The sequence below is a fragment of the Erpetoichthys calabaricus genome, chromosome 1, assembly GCF_900747795.2.
Source record: "Erpetoichthys calabaricus chromosome 1, fErpCal1.3, whole genome shotgun sequence".
Classification (NCBI taxonomy): domain Eukaryota; kingdom Metazoa; phylum Chordata; class Cladistia; order Polypteriformes; family Polypteridae; genus Erpetoichthys; species Erpetoichthys calabaricus.
Genome location: NC_041394.2, coordinates 228,247,075 through 228,266,003, shown reverse-complemented (window position 1 = coordinate 228,266,003; position 18,929 = coordinate 228,247,075). Strand labels below are relative to the sequence as shown.

Below are 18,929 nucleotides of genomic sequence, written 5' to 3'. Positions count from 1 at the left end.
AGGTACAGCGACTGCAACGAATCCACCACCTCCTGCACAGCTGAACACGCTCTGACCGTGACGTGCCGCGCCCTGGCTACTCCATCATCACACCGCGGCGAAGCAATGGTGTCGTCCTGCTCGGCACGCACTATAGACATATTAATTGGGGAAATTGTTTAAAGGCAGACAGCGATAGATATTTATTTAGATTCCTCAGAGAGGGCACCACTTTATGTAACGGCCGACCCCTTTTACCCAGCCAGCAGCTACACCTCCAAGACCAGTGGCCTGGATAATTTACTGAGAGATAATCTAACTATCAAGCCGTACTTCTTACCAATTAAACTTTTCCCCACAATCGACGGTGAAAAATATAAGCACACACAAACAGGATGTAAAATTAAACAGATTATATGTATTAAATGAAATGAAATAAAAAAATAGAAACATATAAATATAAATATCCCTCCACCCCAGCAATAACCAAACACTATCAAATATATATATATATATATACACACAACAAAAACCCTCCCTTGTCCCTGTAACAAATAAACACACAACACGAAAACAACAATGAATGATAAACTGAAAATGAATGAGAACGTGAGTCCGGTAATAATGAAACTGTCCTGAAAGCGGATGACTGAATTAGTGATACTGAGTTGTTTGAATCTCCCCGGAAAAAAATGGAACAGCCTCACCGTGAATCCTCGTGTGTATGGTGGATGATTAAGTCCTACCCCGGGGTCTTTCGTGGTGAGGTCCTTGAAATAAATCCGGCAGATGGAAAAACAAACTGGATTGGCAAGCGCGATGTGGACAATAACTGGTAACGTTGGTTCGTGGTCGTGAATGAAAAATCTCCTTCTCTCCTCTCTCTTCCTTCTCCTCCTGCTGGCTTATATAGTCCTGTGACGGCTGGGATTAATTGATTGTAAACAGGTGTTTTCCAGGTTTGTGGCTGTGGTCTCCTTCCATCATCCGTCCCCTTTTTACGGGGACGGCATAAACTGATGCACAAACAGTAAACGGGACAATGAAATGAGACGCACTCAGAACTGACATTTAAACACTATGTGGCCCCGCTACAACGTGAATGTGATGGAGAGAATAATAAAAAAAAAAAACGCTAACTTTTACAAGTAGCAAACATTTACCACGGGTGTTACAGACTCAAATCAAATGTATGTTTTTACTATATTATAGTAATAATAATAATTATAGCAGCTCATTACTCAAAAAGGGGAAAGTCTGTGCTTGAACCCGCAACCTTTTGCTTATGAGGCAGTAGCAGCAATTCTTACCTCTACACCAACCAAATAGACATGTTGGCTTTCTGTATATTGATATTTGGGCTTGGGTTTTTCTCATTGACAGCAACATGTAAATTGATTTTTTTTTCTTTTGTTCTATCCTTGAATAAAAGCACACTTGTTTTGTTATACCCATTTTGAAAGTGTTTATTTGATATTTGGACTTCAGTCTTCACACATTATACACTTCAGGTTAGCATTTTGCCAATTATTACTACAACATGAAAATGTTTCTGTTTTAGTTAAATGTTCAATATTCCTTGCCTCACATTTCCTGTCTTCCTACATTGACCCAGATCGTTGTAGACACGGAACACACATGAAATGCAAGTGTTCAATATAACAATATATTACCGTATATACTCGAGCATAAGCCGACCCGAATATAAGCCGAGGTACCTAATTTTACCTACAAAAACTGGAAAATCTTATTGACTCGAGTATAAGCCTAGGGTGGGAAATGCAGCAGCTACTGGTAAGTTTCAATAATCAAAATAAATACCAATAAAATTACCGTACATTAATTGAGGCATCAGTAGGTTAAATGTTTTTGAGTATTTACTTAAAAGAAAAACAGTAAACTAGCTCTTTAAGTGGAGATGAGGGTCAACAAAAACAATATGGTATCTCTCTTGCTCATGTGTGTGTGCGTGTGTGTGCGTGCGTGTGTCTCTGTCTCTCTCCGCGTGTGTGTGTGTATGTGTGTGTCTCTCGCTCGCTGCACAGGGAGAGACTGAACACATGCGGAAATCATCGGTGCACACAAACCGAAAAGGAAACTGGCTTGTTCGCATACCGGGGGGCAGCGGGACCTGACTCGAATATAAGCCGAGGGTGAAGTTTTTCAGCACATTTTGGGTGCTGAAAAACTCAGCTTATATTCGAGTATATATGGTATTTACCCTATACAATTCAAGGCACCTAACACCCATATAAACAGACTTGAGCTGGGAAAACTTTGCGACTGACTTCAGCTGAGTCGGTGGGGGACAGGATAGCAGGCTGTTTGTGCTGATCGACACATTTGCAAAACAAAGACGCTGATGAAGAGGTGTGAGGGAATTTAAGGTGTACTGAAAGAAAAAAAGAACAACATGTGCGTTGTCCCAGCTGCACTGAATAAGCGCAGGCGCTCTAACATCACCCCTCCCCCGATCTTACTTAGAGAGTCAGAGACAACGCACATGTTGTTCTTTTTTTCTTTCAGTACACGTGGCTTCCCTGTTTATTTATATATCTAGTGACTTCTCTGCCTGTCTGTCTCTCTATTACGCAGTGCTCTGTCTGTCTGTGTGTTATGGATCTTAAAAATAAGTTATAAGGATAGTTGTTCCTGTTAATTGCAGTCTCAATTGTTAAAAAAATATTTGAAAAGGAACATCCCACATGAAAATATAACGATCTCAGTAACTGACAGTGCATACCAATGTATAAATTTTATGTCCGTTTGAGGTTTAAAAGAAAAGAAAAAAAAAAAGCAACACTTCATCCCCAGCGGGGAATCGAACTCGGGTCTGTGAGGCAAGGAAAAGCTGCTCTGCGCTAAGAGGCAAATCTTAGCGCGCTACGCCACAGAAGCTGTTGAATTATTCTTGAAGCTTTTGTGAAAGTGTTTATTTGATCTTTGGAACTTGGGCTTTATATATTCTATAGTTTATGCCTACTACATTTTGTAACATTTATTACTAAAATATGAAAAAGTTTCTGTTTTAACAATGTGTTTACACAAATTACTTTAGAATAATGATCTCTTATTTCCATTGTAAAACTCCACTTCACTCCCACATAATCAATCAAGTCGTGAGCTGGGAAAACTTCGCTCACGTTCTAAGTCGGTGGGGGGATGGAATAGCCGGCTGCTGGCAGCTTGTCTTTTATCAGCACATTTAGAGGACAAAGGATGCTGGCGGAGAGGTGTGAACGGATTTAAGAAGCGATTTAAGGTGGGCCGGATATACGAGTTTTTTCGTAGGCTCTGGTAATTCTAGTGTTAAACCACTGTTGCCACTGAAACTATTATTCAAGAGATCTTACCTTGTCCTGTATACTTTACAGACAGTTAATACAATGCTGTTATGCCAAAGGAATAATTATATTAAATACTATAGAACAGTGTATCGTCATCATCAGAATGTAACTAGGTGTGTAAATCCTAAATATTGTTCATTGTATGGACTGAAAGAAGACAGAACTGTCTTTGTAATTGCTTGGCTTGTGGTTGTGGCTTCAAATGAATTCACAGACAATGAAATTGGTTGTAGTGGTTCAAAATGTTCAGACATAAATTGGACGAACCCACCCATACCTAACACAGGAGAAATTTAAAATCTTCATGAAAATGACCTTTAATACATTTTATGCAGATATACAGCAGTCCCTAACTTTGTATAACAAATGTTTGGTGAAAATGAATCCCAGAATCCCCTATTGTCAATCACCAGATATGTTTCTGTCCACAATAGATCAATTTATGAAAAAGAATAAATTAGCATTAGACACCCTAAGTCAGGGTGTGCACAAGAAATGTAATGATTTACTTTATAAGGTAGAGGTACATAATAAATAAGAATAGTTGTGTCAATGGTAATAGAAATTTGTCATTTTTCACCCGCTGACAGAGATCCGTAGATGGCTAGATCTCTAGTGGAGGACAAAAAATCAAAAATAACATCTTATCCATAATCACTGACCTTGAAATAGTCTAAAATGATACCCCACATGCTTATATTTAATTTTTTATTATTTTAATGTTCTGGGATTGGCTCTTAGAGGTCTAAAACCAACAATAAAGAATTAAATATCAAAAATATATTTGTGATCAGAAACCTCAAAATAACTTAAAACAACACTCCACATACCTACTTACTGACTTACTCGCCATTTTTACAAAGACTTTTGAAATTGAATACCTTTGAGTTTTTGTATCCCATTAGTGGGGTCAGTTGATGTGGCATGTATAAAATTATGTCTTTCTGATCATTTTTGTTGAAGTCGCCTATTGATTGACTAAAATATGGTCTAAAAATTGCCTAAGATTTTGTATTTTGTAGGTATAGAGGGCCAAAAATAAAGGTAAGCCCAAAAAGCAGGATGTCTTGCATCACTAGACATCAAGATGAATGCAACAGTATATCATATGTGGGGGCTTTCTTGTACCGGTGATTTCCTGAAGACACTAATAAGTGACTCCTAGGAACACAAAAACACTGCCTGAATTTTAAAGTGTTTTAAATGTCCACTGCTTATGACAGAGAGGCACAATTTCATCTTTGTATATAAACACATTGTGAAAGTATATATTTCTGAAAAGCCATTAAATTTCAAATATGCAGCACAGATAAGAAACACAAACACAAAAAATTCTTTAATTACATTCACCATTAGAATCAATCCCTATTACTTGATATAACTGTCCCAAACTGACCACTTATTTTGTCTACTAATAGCCAAAAAAGTAATTTAAATTTGGCATGTAAATTACAGAATAACATAAATCTCTTCGAGCATGATAGGCATCACACTTGCCTAAGTGTATAATGACATTCAATTTTAAATGTTTATGTCATAAACTATTTTAACTTTCTTTTATCTTTTTAACAAAATGTGAACAATTATTAATACAAAGGATCTGAACTACAGAATTTATAACAAAAAGTAGACAACAATGGCAATTTTTTTTAAGAAAAGGTAATGATTTATTATTCTTTTGTTTTGTTCAGGAAATGAATTGAGTGTAATTCTGTAATTGATCACACCAAGTGTAGGCAGACTGACATTATCCATTTTCTGCTATGGCTAGAAGACAAGTCCTGACTTAAAAAGCCTGTTACCAGGCACTCTTGTTGTAAAAGCTAACGAGAAGTATTAATTGTAATTTATTAGGTAGCTGATGTACTATGGTACTGAAGTCAATGTAACTTAAAGGCAATAACCTTGAGAAGGCTAAATTCTAGTTATTATGAGTTTCTCATCCTAAATCTAGTAAAAAGTGCATAGCAGCGTCTCACACGCATGCACTCACACACATGTACGGGATGTGGTCAGCCAGTGCAGAGACTAGCTGTAAGCAAATGAATGCAATAGTGCAAACACAAGAAATTTCATAACCAGCTAAAGAAGTGAGTATGCTGGCATCCCATTAGGAACGGACCAAAGATCCTTATCCAGCCAGGAGGCAAATATAATGGAGGTGCCAGACTATGACTGAGCTGCTACCTTTATGCAGGACCCGGGAGTACTTCCAGTGTTAGGGTACTCCCGGGTCCTGCATAAACGCAGCAGCTCAGTCAGTCTCACTCAGGCAAGTTGGAGTCGGTGGAAGAGGACAATGCTTGCCTTTGAGAAGTGGAGGAGAAGAAAAGTGATAAGAGAAAGTAAAGATTTGTATTATGGTTATGCAACTTTGTAGGAGAAACCTTTGTGTAATGCATTTGGTTGCAATAAACCTTTGTACTGTATTTGCACCCTGGACTTGTCTGTGTGGATGTGCTCGGTGTTTGGGGTGCTGTAGCACTTCCTACAGGTCACAATATATATACTTAAATATATCTATCTTCTACTATCCATACATTCTAAATAAATTGCATTATTGTGTTTATCTCAAGAAGCATTTCTATGTTGTGAAAGCAACTAGTAGTAAAAGTGTTAATGTAGACTTGCAAGAATGCAAGAAACAACTTTGTATCTCATTTAAAAAAAGAATCCTGTTAACACACAAAATTAACAACATGAAATGGCATTTGGAAATAAGGGGATTTGAAGGGGCATTGGATTAAGCAGGTTTAGAAAAGGGTTTTGAAAATTACAAGTAAAACAAAGTAGAATATTTTTTAATTTAGACCATTCTAAGGTGCAAAGGGGAAAAGTAGACAAAAATACACAAAATGTTACCTTATCAGAAGGCCTTACAATAAAAGTAATGGTGAATTTCCAAAGCAAAAAAGGCACTAGGGTACTGCATCCATATGTCATTTCTGTCCCACTTACCTTGTTCACAGTTTTTTCCTCCATAGCCAAGAGGGCACTCACAGCTATATGTATTCCACTTGTTCACACAAGTTCCACCATTCTGACATATATTTATACTACAAAAGTTTTTCTTTGCAGCACAGCCTTTAAATCATTAAAAAGAAAAAAGAAATCACTTACTAATCACATTCTGTTGTGTATTATCTATAGTTTTTAGTTTACCTGCCCATTCAAAACAAAATATGTTGTGTTTAAGTATCCTTTGTTTTAAGTTACTAAAATGTAATGTTATGATTATAAGACAATGCAACTCTGGTCATTTATTCCTAGCTGTTTCAAAAGTTTAACAATAATTTACCTTGGCTTATTTTTGATACTTTATCACTATAAGCCAACCGTTAACATATTTTGCATTATCATAAGTGCTAATAATTAAAAAATTTATAAGCAACTGAAAGAGACTGGAACAATACACTGAGTCGGTTTCCAACTTTAGACATTCTTCCTTTGCTTTCACTTCTAAAAGTAGGTCTATCATACCTGTGAAGTTTATAATGTTTTTAATATTTAAATATCTATGGAAGATATGATATATCTTACATATCATATATCTTATAAGATATGGAAGATATGGAGCATATCTATAGAAAAACAGGAATACAATATGGATTTTCATTAGCTCATGTTCAATTTTATTTAGAGTACCTCACAAGTATATAGTAAATGACCACTACAGGCTTGGCTACCAAGAACACATTTTTTCTGTTATATTTATAAAGTTCAGTATATATTCCCCACCTGCAATTGTTCCATTGTTAGCTATGTGGCTGGCCATGTCAATGGGTTTGCTGTCAATTGTTAAGTTTCTCATGCAGCCAACAAATTCTCTATTTCGTACTGGGAAATCCTCTGGGAGATTTGGGACACCACCAAGCAGCAGGGGGCCAGTTAGGTCTAATGACCTGTTAGCAGTAAATGATAACAAAGGAAAAGGTTAATGAAATCCATCTTTTCTTTCAAAAGAAGATAGGATAATCGTCTTTTTGTATTTTTACAGACTTTTTAACGCCTTATGTTTAATTATTCAAAATTTCCCAAAATATTAACTAGATATTTTCATGTAGTCAAATTAATTGCTATTTTTATTTTTACATAGTACCTTTAAAAATTGTCTGAGAGTCCAGAAAGTTATTCATTAACTTTATAAACTAAATTCAAAACAATCAAATACTACATTTCTTCTTGTATTTTGTTATAAAGTAGGATTTTGTAACTCAAAATAAATGAAATGCACATTAATTTACTTAAAATGAGTCTACTCCTATTTGAGTCTAACATAAATGCACACTCACTGAAATAAAACAGATTACTGCTGGATAAGAAAGCAAACACAACATACAAATGCAACATTTTTCTTAAATATAAAGTCCATTAAAATGTTAACACAGCAATTTCATTTATGTAAAGCAGCAGCATAGCAACAGACAGTGTTCTTTTTGTTTACACTAGTGGTTGTGGCAACTCGGCTACATGCCCAATCCTTCTTTCTTTAATTGCAAAGCTTCAGAAGCAAAGCCACACAGAAGCAGACCTACTTTTTTGAACCAGTTTGAGTTCCTTGAGCTGCACATGAGTAGTTTCCAATCATATTACCAAAGCGCACTGCTATGGCTGTGTCACAGTCATCCACAGTAACGACCGCAACCTTCTCACCAGATGGCCCATGAGGAATACCTAATCTTCCAATATTAGGCTGGAAAAAGAAAATAAAATGTTTGAATTTGAGTACATATAGAAAAATTAACAAAGATTTACATTTACCTGCTACCTTTATCCAAGGCGACTTATAACATTTATGACACAATTGGTTACATTTATCTTAGTTTTCCAATTGGAGCAAAGGCAGGTCAAGTGACTTGCACATGGTCACACAGTGTCAGTAGAGGGATTTGAACCTACAAGCTTAGGGTTTGAAGTCCAAAGCCTTAACCACTACACCACACTGCTTGCCTAAGATGAGACTTATTAAACAAAATACAAGTCACATGTTACTAATTTTGTATATTGCCAAAATCACAGTTCTAAGTAAAATGGATGTTTGAATGTGATTTAGTTAATCTGGCAGCTATCTCAAATAATAGAAGACACCTGTATTATGCAATGAGTAAGGTGTATATTAAGTTTAACATTTTATTTGATATATAGTAGATGACCATGCCTGCACTGAAAACATCACCTGGCAAACAGAATATGGTGACTTCAGAGAGAAAAGCAGAGAACAGCACACACTAAATGACTTTCAATGCAGAATGGAATATCAAGAACACAGTCACCCTCCTTATGTTTCACACAAAACTGGGTCTAAAATGTGTCAAGAATGATCAAACAACCAAACACAGTCAAGCTAGTGGTTGTCTTAATTCAGGAAACAAAAGATATGAGGCTAGATAAGATTGAGAAAGATTTAGAGGCTGGCAAATGAGCTAAAATCAATGAAAATGGGGTTGTGCAGTACATGCTATATAGTTTAACAGAATTGTATGTGCTAATGTCTGACTGTCACTGTATAACTCAACTTTATTGTTGACAAAGTGTATTATTTTATGGCCTTAAACATTTCACCAAATTTACCATCTGTGGAAAAAGGTTGAAGAGAACTGTTTAAAAAAACAATCCAATATGAAATAAGCTTCAAAATGTCTGGGATTCAGTCATACATTATTACATTAGTGCTTTTGTCTTATCATACACAGTCCACATCAACTATTGCTACACAGTATCTGCTACTGTGTATGATCCCAATAAGCTGCCTACTTGCTGTAGTATTGTTTTTTGTACGGTCTTGTCTTCTTCATTGAAGGAGTAAGGGAGGAATAATTTAAGTGATTATCTGCCTTCAACTATCATACTCATGTAAGTAAAAATGGATAAGATGACAGGTGCCTGCAACTAATGGCTCATATGGGAAAACATGAAGTGCTGCAGTAGCAGTGTCCATAAGAAATGTCTGTTATATGTGGTGTAAAGCAGTGGAAGAAGAAGTTTTTCCACTTTAGCTGTTTAAGTGTGGGCCATCTAATAAACATTTTGTAGCTCTAGCTGTTTAAGTATGGATCATTTAATAAAAGACAATGCTCCCTGGTCTTGCGTTACTTGTTACAAGTTATGCACATCCCCTTTATACCCTCTGTAAACTTTCTGATCAAAGGGAAAGCTGCTTACCCTGGTAATGAACGCTGCCAGTACCTTGCTGTAATTATTTGATAACTGTTTGAGAAGCATCATAGTTTTAACCTTTATTTATCATTTATTTATTATTTACTCATAAACATATTCTTTATAAATTATATTCCTGCTTAATGTTTCTAGAAGAATGCATACCTTTGAAAAAAGGTTAACTGGAAACATACATGTTTATTTCTTGAAAGAAAAAATATTACATTTTTATACATAGATTTTCAACCATTAGGGCTTCAGTAAAAAGAGACTGCCCAACAAATGTTAAAAATGTTTTACTTATAATCACTTGATGAGCCTTTAGAAATCAATTTGTGTACATTCAGAGGTTGTCAAAAGTCAGTGTATTTGGGAGGAGGGGAGAAACCAAAACAAAAAAAAATCTAATGCGGACAAGATGAAAAGTATATTATATATGTAGAAAAATGTTTCACTATAAATATCCCATCATTTATTAATTACATGTGAAGTATAAAATAAACAATTCACAAATCACAACCTGTAACTTATACCACACATGAAGAAATGATGATGACATTTACTATTTGAAAACTAGAAAGTAATGTCTGAAACCTGGTAACTTTATTCCTCTCCATACTTCACTTTCTAAGAACAGAATGTGGTGGCTTTTTTTTCTTGTCTTGCTCTGCCTGATTACGTGGTTCTGTGTATCTTTTCCTGTGTGCACTCTTTTATGTACTTTTGTCTAGCTGGTCCTCATAATCACTTTCAGTATAAACATAATTGTGTCTGTACTTTAAATGTAAAAATTACAACTAGAGAACAAAAGTATCTGTAGTCTAGGTTTTTTCACCCCATTCCTCTGTAGTTTGTTTTTATTCTATAGTCTTTGGTGTTGACTGAGCATACATTTTATTCTCCCAACTTTAACTGCACCTTCTCTTGATGTATTTGCGGTCTACTTTACTCAAGATTACGTTTACTGAATTTACACTTACAACCATTTCCTGTGTCTGATACCAGACTCCAGCAAAATCCTTGTACAATATACAATGCAAACTTTTGCAATCATTCTATTCATTGTACAGAAAGTATAGTACCAAAGTACCAATAATAGGCACATAGTGATTAAAGTGGTATGAATGTTCTCCATACGTTTTTTAGTTTAATCATCATCATCAACCCTGAAAATGTATACAAACAAATAAATAAATCAATTTTAAGAAAATGAAACATATATGGCAATGTTAGGTCATTTACTCTTTTCCACATGCTATGGGCGTTTAGTGTACTACAATGTACATTTTTTCTTTAACGTGGCCTTAAATATAAAACTATAGAATGCTTTGCGTCTGGTATTGAATATTGAATTACTCTTGATACTTTTTTTTTGGTGAGTTCTTCTTATGTGTTGAACATTACTGTCTGTCTCAATTGTGGCCATATACTCTTTCTTTGCAGGTACCACACGCACAAAGAGCCATTGGCTCATAAACTGAAAAATTAAAAAGGCAGACAAAATTCACAAAGTAAAAATGTAGCTGAATAGATATCAATAGCTTATATAAAAATAGCAAAAAGCACTGTAATTAATATGCATAATTAATACATAATTAATATGCATTAAATTAAATATTTATTGAATAAAATTTAAATTGTGCTTAATTGCCAAAAGAGATACAAAGAGCAATGATACAATTGTTTAACTGAATATACAGAAATATTTTGTCAGAAATTTTGCCAGATGGTGGTTCTCACATTTAGTTGTTCTGTAGTTGCCGAAAAAAAAAACCTGCAATTTTTGGGGCTAGTTTTAGAAAAGTCTTATTGGTTTAATGAACTATTTTTGGGGGCAAAAATGTGCATATGGAATATTGAAATATTCCTTTTTTATGATGGTAACATTGTGCCACAGAGGTTTCCCCAACCCAGGCATTATCTTTATAGAGTTTGCACATTCTGGATGTGGGTAGATGATTGTGTTTTTCTCCTACATACTAAAGAAATTCAGGTCAGGCTAATTAGTGATTACTTTTGCCCCATATAAACAAGAGTGGGTGTGTGATTAAGTGTGCCCTGCAAAGGACTGATGCATGTTCTGGACTGGTTCTGACATTGTGCCTCATAATGTTGAGATATGCTGGATGATGAGACAAATGGATATCTTCAGAAAGGATTGCTTATTTTGACAGTAAAATTGCAAGAACAGAAACTGTTAATATCGAATAGTAATGTTTTCCATGAAAATATATACACAATTTCTAGCTACAATGATGCAGTTAAAATGAATAAGCGGCTGGCTACTTGCAATGTAGTGGAGTGCAAACTATGCAACAACATGGGCACTATTATGCAAATACATTTTAAAATATGTTTTGCAATGAATAAGTAGTATAAGCAAACAGTGCCTGTTTCAGTGAAGTTCAAGTTCTCTGTGACCCTACACTAGATGCAGTATCATAATTACACCTATCCATCCAATTTTATATCTGCTATATCCAATTCTGGGCTTCAGGAGACCAGCGCACTTGGAAAAAAGCTCGCATTCATGGGAAGAATGTGAAAATTAAACACAAAGCCAACTTCCTTAAATTATGAGGTACCAATCCAATATCTAATATTTTTTTTAGAATTAATATTTAAACATTTTGATGGATAGTCAGTACTTAACAATAAGTACATTTTCAGAACATATATACAAATGGAACAATACATTGCACAAAAATATGTTTTGGTCAGCAGTGTAATATTATTTAGCTGTACTGTACATGTTTGAAAACACTACCTTCCCAGCATCAAGTGAATCTGTTGCATCTCTAAATAGCAAACACTTTAATTTTGGCTGTGCTACCCATACACCCATTAAACATTTAAATATACAGTATATGCCTGCAGCCTGTACATCTTTGAATATGTTGAGAGGAGATCATCTCCCTGTCAACTTCAACTGAAAGACAAATATGAACAGTAAATTGTTTTTTTCTGAAGAAGAGCAATACATAATAATTAAAATACAATAGTAAATCAAAAAGTGTTGGTAATAATGTTTTAACATTTTTATACTGTTGCCTACAGCAGTAGTTGTGCATGTATGCGTGAGCTTTCATTGTCTATTTTGCTATGACACAGGTTTAAACTGGTCTGGTTAATTGTTGGTGCATTACACCATTGTTAACATGGGCGCTTCCCTTTTTGTATGCACTACAGAACTGCAGTATGTTGTTATCTATTTTTGTAGGCTGAAGGTGTATCAGTAGAACAGATCGTCTATCAACTTTCAGCAAGGTAAAGGAAGCATTTTGCTTCAGTAACTATATTTCACAAATAGAGTGCCCACTCACATTCACAACTGCTGACCATATTGATTGTGACTTTGAAATGGCTCTGGTAAATTGGAGTGTGTCCATTGGACTGAGTGTGTTAATAACCTAGGAGACTATGTTGAAAAGTGATGCACAAGAAAAATCTATTTTTTCTGTATTTATATATATTGATAAAGTGCACAGAAGAATTTATTTAAATAGGCATGGACTGTATGCATTTCTGACATTACTTCGGATATAATATATTTTGGAAAACTAAAACATACTTTAAACACATATAGCATAGGTGATAAATGCCCAGCAGTCAAAGTAATAAGTAAAAGCCAAAATGTTTCTAGATTTATTCCACTCTGAAAAGTAAAAGTTAAGTTTCAAATACTTATATTAATTTAGGAGATATGTGCCAGGACATTACTATTCTAATCCGTATATAATCTATTTATTCTAGTCTCTCTCTATATATATATATATATAGGGGCATTAAAAAGATGAAAAAGACCAGAAAGTACTGTATTTATTTATAAAATTACAGAATATAGCCAGGCTCCAGTTCTTAGCAAACCTGTACATGTATATCTCAAAATTGTATATCATATCTTAATAGGTCTCAGTGTTGACATCTAAAAAGAGATCAAACAGTATTTCAAAATTATACCCATCTTTTTTATGTTCTACACTATATTAAATAAACACACATAGTCAGTTATCCACATATGTGTTTGTATGCAGCTTTGTGAAGATTTTGAATAACTAAAAGGTTTCATCGTGTTTTCACCTATTTTCATCTATTATTCCTAGGATTCCCTAAATATAGAATGTTTATTTCAAAAGATTCAGGAAATGATTGTTTTTTTTATTCTGTGAGGAATTCTACATATTCTAATTCTCAATTAAACAAATCTAATAACTGATCCTTGCATAATTCATATGTAAAACACCTCTGCACTATTTTCAGTTCAGAAAATGTACAGCTATGATTGATCACACCATGACTACAAAAACACTTCAATTTAGCTTCAACAATTCCTCCTAACAGACTTAGTCATTGGCTGCCCATGTTAATTTTTAAGAAATAATCTGAAATGGCGAACTCTTCCTTTCATTTTAAAAAGCCTGATCTTTGAGTTCCTTGCTGATTTTCCTGCAGAGTGGCAAAGTTGTTCTGCAAACTACATATAATTAATGGCCTGAAGCCAATAACAATATAAAAACAACAAAAACATGTCTTTAACTGACAGAGTTTAGTGGCTTTTGGCACCAGGTTCTTTCTGTAACTCCACCCTGATAGCACCACTTATAAACTATTTCACACAATCTAATGACCAAGCTGTTGCTGCCTTCATGGCAAACACATGTTGCACAGAAAAGAGGATGAGGATATGGCTGACTGATAAAAATGAAAAGGTAATGATTTAAGACAATTAAGGCAAATATTTTAATGACAGCTTTTTAAATATCATATTCAAAGTGTGCCCCATGTTTGCTGCAACTGAAGGATGGAAATTCTAAAGTATTTGTAGTTATAATGAACAACCTTTTAAATCTTCAACATGACCAAATAAGGAGAAACACACTAGTGAAGTCTGCCAATAAAAGAAAGTTGCTTTCTTTACAAGGAATGCCCTAACAGCAATCAAGGGAAAAATCTTCATATATTTAAAAATAAAAACGTCTTGTTAAGCAAAAATATTTAAATATAAAACAGAGAATTTTTAAGTTGTTGACCCTCAAAGACTTTTGGGAAACTCAGATTCTTGTAGATATTCAGTGTTACTGAAATATAAGAATAGCAAACTATTTACCAGCAGCTATGTTGGTTTACTCTTATTAGACAGATTCTGTTCTGCCAGTTTCCGAAGTCTTGGGCGATACTTGTGTTATTTTTCACCCTTCCAGCTCCTTATCCCCTTTATCTTTTCCACTTAAATCAGCCTGCTCCTCTTTGACCAGTCAAGTCCCAAGTGGTGGAAGGTGTTTTCTCAAAACTGTACAATAGCAAGACTATCATCTTTTAGATACATAAAAAAGAAAATATTACAGTATTCTGGAAGTTAATCTAGTGTATGCACACAGTGACACATAAGTTTAATTGTCAGTGACTGAATCTACGGTTCAGAACTTGTGCATGTGATGTCTTGCACATTCTCCTTATGCCCATGTAGTTTTTTTTTTTTCCCTCAGGATATTCTATGTTTATTGCTGCTTCACACAGATGTGCAGTTTTAGTTAACTGAGTAACTCTAAATTAGTTTTTATTTGAGTTCATTTATTCTGTGTTATATGTCGTCTCATTGGTTGGTTCATGCATCATATCTGTTGCTTTCAGAACTAGTTCCTCATGATCTTGATTTGGAATGGATGGATGCAGAGTATATATGGTTTTTAATTAGTAAGCCTTCCATAAATAAGCATACAGATTACATCACTTGCCTTCACTGAAACTCCTAAATTATCAGTCACACTAAATGAGTTATGTAATTTTTATATATTAATGCTACTCTTTGCGGTTTCCATCATTAACTTGCTAACAAGATATAACAGCGGCGTTAAAACTTCCAACACTACTCTGGTGATAAGGGGGTCCGGCCTCAATAATGATAACTCCTTGTTACTAAAACCTGCCATTCTCAAACCTGTTTAATCCTGTTCAAGGTTGTGAAGGTCTGGGTCCTTTTCCCAAAGCACTGATAGGAAATATTCTTGGAAAGGGTACCATTTCAGTGCAAAGCCTACAAAAGGACAAACTCTCACTTGCACTCACACATGGGCTAATTTAGTTTCACCAGTTACCGTAACATCCACAAAATGGGGGTGTGGGAGTTAAACTGGTATACCCAGCAGTTTACACAAAACAAGGAGAATGTGCAAAAACCAGGCTGGCAGTGACTGGGAGCAAGATTCAGACCTGACTGCTTGATCCAGTATGCAGTAGCAATGACTGCATTTTCAAAAATAGTTCTTAGAAAGGGCCAAGTTGGGTGATTAAGAGAATTAAGCCAACAAGACTATACTTCATTATGTTAAAACCTTTTCTTGGCTAATTGCTGGCTGATGTAATTGAGATTTCACTATTAAGCCGTTAACAAAGCCAAGTGATTGCCAGATGCAGATGTCCTTTGCTAAGGCAAAGTGCTAAAACACTGCTCAAGGCAATGAGAAGAGCTCTTACTAAGGAGGGTGTATTCCCACACAATACAAATGAAAGCTTAACTTAAATTCCTTCTCTTTGTGTTTTGGAATTCAGTATGTGCTGTTCTAACAGAATACTACTGTAATATTTTGCAGGGATAAAAAGAAATGTTTTAAAGGCTAAGAGGTCTGAAAAACAGCAGGCTAAAACAAGAGTCTAGAATAATTTAAATCATAGTTATGGCAACACAGAGCTATGTTGAAGTTAGGAGGCTATAAGACCAATATCAAAAGATTCAGCAAATATAGACCGTGGACTTAACCTTCCTTTCTAAGTCAAAAAACCTCAAAAGTACCAAAATAAGTAACACTGATGTTTAAATTAGCATTTTCCTTTTTCTTTTTCCTGCAGCTGACATTCAAGGAATTATGCCAACATTTACACATTTCACACATACTGTTAAAATTAGTAAAGTATGTTTTTTATTTTTTTTTTTTACTGAATTACAAGATCATCTTTGCAAATCAATCTTAAGAGGTGTTTATATGCACAAGGAGAAAGTAAAAATAATCTCTTCTAATGTCTCATTTGAAAAAAATAAAATCTTGGCAGACATACCAGTCTGGAAATCACAAAGAAGCATGTTACCATTTGTAAATCCTTAATCACAGTCTATTAAGTTGAGGAAATAAGATTACCTTTTAAAGTGTATTATGGTAAATCATTTAAAGTAGAAAGCATGCTTCCAGTTCTTTGGATTTGTTACTACTTTTCCAACACTTGATGAATGCAGTGTACTGAACTCCAGTTTATTGGATTTTCATCTGATTTTTATGGATTGGTACATTTTTCGTACTTCATAAAAGTTGTTCTCAATAGATTGTTGAGTTTGTCCTGTCTTACCAAGCATTCATTGTATCTTATGTATATTTTAAGAAGTTATAGTCTGTTGAACTGAAAATATTAATAATAAATAATCTGATAGGCAGTAGTCATGGCTTCCAATTCCACATGCCTTATATAATAAGCTATTACTGTGTATGAGGTTGAATAAGGAGATATAGCTACACTTCCACTGTTCCAACATTTCAGGCCTGGATGTGATGCAAGTTAGAATGCATAAGCTTGCTATACCTAAGTTTGCATGCTTTGATACTTAGCAATAAGATGTCCTATTCAAAATGTATGTCACTTTATTATAATTCAGACAGACTTAATATCTCCCATTCAATGATTGTGACACCTCTTTAATGGATTTAGCTCTATTTAAAACCAATAGTGACAACTGCAGCAGAGCTTTGTGTTTACACAAGAATTCCATCTAATTATATAAATATTTTGTATTATCAAATAGGACCATGATCTAAAGTAGAGAAAAAAATGAGGCAGCTTAGCATATTCACATGCATAAAAGGATGATAAAAAAGGCTGGATTAAGATTATAGACACTTTTCTATCACAATTACTAACTTTTCACTAATTAGCAATATGTGTTGGGAATAAAAGGGAATTTTAGGGAATAAATCAAGCAAAGCACATTATGCTTTCCCGGCTTTTAAAGAAACACATTAAACAAATGACAATCAAAACAGAAGAAAAATATTGTTCCGTTCAAAAAACTAACAGTAAATGAAAAAGTGCAGGTCCCCTGGACACAGAAAATGGGTGTTCATAGACAAACCCTTTTGTAGTTCATGCTTATATTTCATATGTAGATTTTCCAGTAATACTTATGTGCATTCGCAAAGAACATTCAAGTAAAGTGAGCTACTTGTTAAAAGTTCAGTTGCAACTGAAACTGCATTAACAGAGATACTTTTCACGTAAAAATTCCCATTATTTTTACTTCTTGTTTTATATTTGGTTTTCATTCTTCAAATGATAGACATATCCTTTCGGTGTTACCTTAAAAATGCAAGGCATTCAAAGCACATTGTGTGTGCCCATATATCACTGAGACCACCTTCAAATTACACAGGTCACTTAAAATATGCCTTCAGTTGTCAACACCACTATTGCTGAAAGAATGGTAAATTACACTTCCTAACTTTCATTAGCTGAAGAGTTCATGAGTTACCATTTGTCTCCCCCAGCTCAGTCAAGTTGTACAATGGCTTGTACTCAACCACATTTATATCTTGTGGCCCCAGTATAAAATATATCAAGACTGATCACATGTTTCTTTCAGGTTTGCCATATCTTTTAAAAGAATGCAATACAAAACTTAAACATGGCTGCAAACCTTTTAAATAAATAGTTTGTTCATAATCAAGACTGGTTACTTTGTAATACTACTGAATCCAAAGCAGCTACACAGCTTGTCTTTTTGTGGAAGTTAAAATTATTCTTCTGAAAGCTGTTAAAGAACATCTGTCTTATGTAACCCAAGACCATAATCACTCTTTTAAGCATTAAAAGGAAAAATATAGCAGCATAACAATTTTTTAGGTTTGGCAGAAAACCAGTTTCTGAAGTAACTTTGTTTATAAATCTCTAAATATATAAATCCTGGGGAGTAAAAAAAGCATTAAATATTTTGGTTATACTGTAACACACAAGTATAAAACACTTAAAAAGTACACAAAATAAAAATTAATCAATGGTGAATTTTACTTTTCTTCTTTTACTACAGTTTTACTAAAATGCTGTTATACTTTGCAGTGGCCAATATCTTACTAATGAAAAATAATTTAATACAAACATTTTACCACACATCATCAGGAAAAAGAGGTTAAACATCATAGTCTTTTTTATCAATATTTCTCACTGCAGATGTGAAAAAGTAATAATTGTTGATGGAAAAGAAAAAATACACCAACCACTAAACATTGGTGCAATTGTGGCTGCCCACCTCTTTTTTCCAAAAACAAGCTCCTCACAGGCTTCCTTTGGGACTACAAAATTATACTGTCAGTTCAGGATTCAGCTCTTAATTGACTACACACCAGAGGAAATATGTGCTTCACCTTTTTTGTATGAAATGTTCTAAAGATACTGCTGGCATGCAGGAAG

The 18,929-nt window shown here is 34.5% G+C and overlaps 1 protein-coding gene across 5 annotated transcripts in view; it reads right to left on the bottom strand.

The window, feature by feature from the left end:
- The window catches only part of celsr1a (cadherin EGF LAG seven-pass G-type receptor 1a), a 238,322-nt gene that overhangs the window by 69,441 nt on the left and 149,952 nt on the right, over window positions 1–18,929 (bottom strand). For all 5 annotated transcript variants that reach the window (XM_051934936.1, XM_051934931.1, XM_028812174.2 and 2 more), the window contains 3 exons: window positions 7,862–8,019; window positions 7,065–7,228; window positions 6,285–6,410 (listed from right to left, as the gene is read on the bottom strand). In XM_051934936.1, the coding sequence (XP_051790896.1) occupies window positions 6,285–6,410; window positions 7,065–7,228; window positions 7,862–8,019 (448 nt within the window). The remainder of the gene's footprint in view (window positions 1–6,284; window positions 6,411–7,064; window positions 7,229–7,861; window positions 8,020–18,929) is intronic.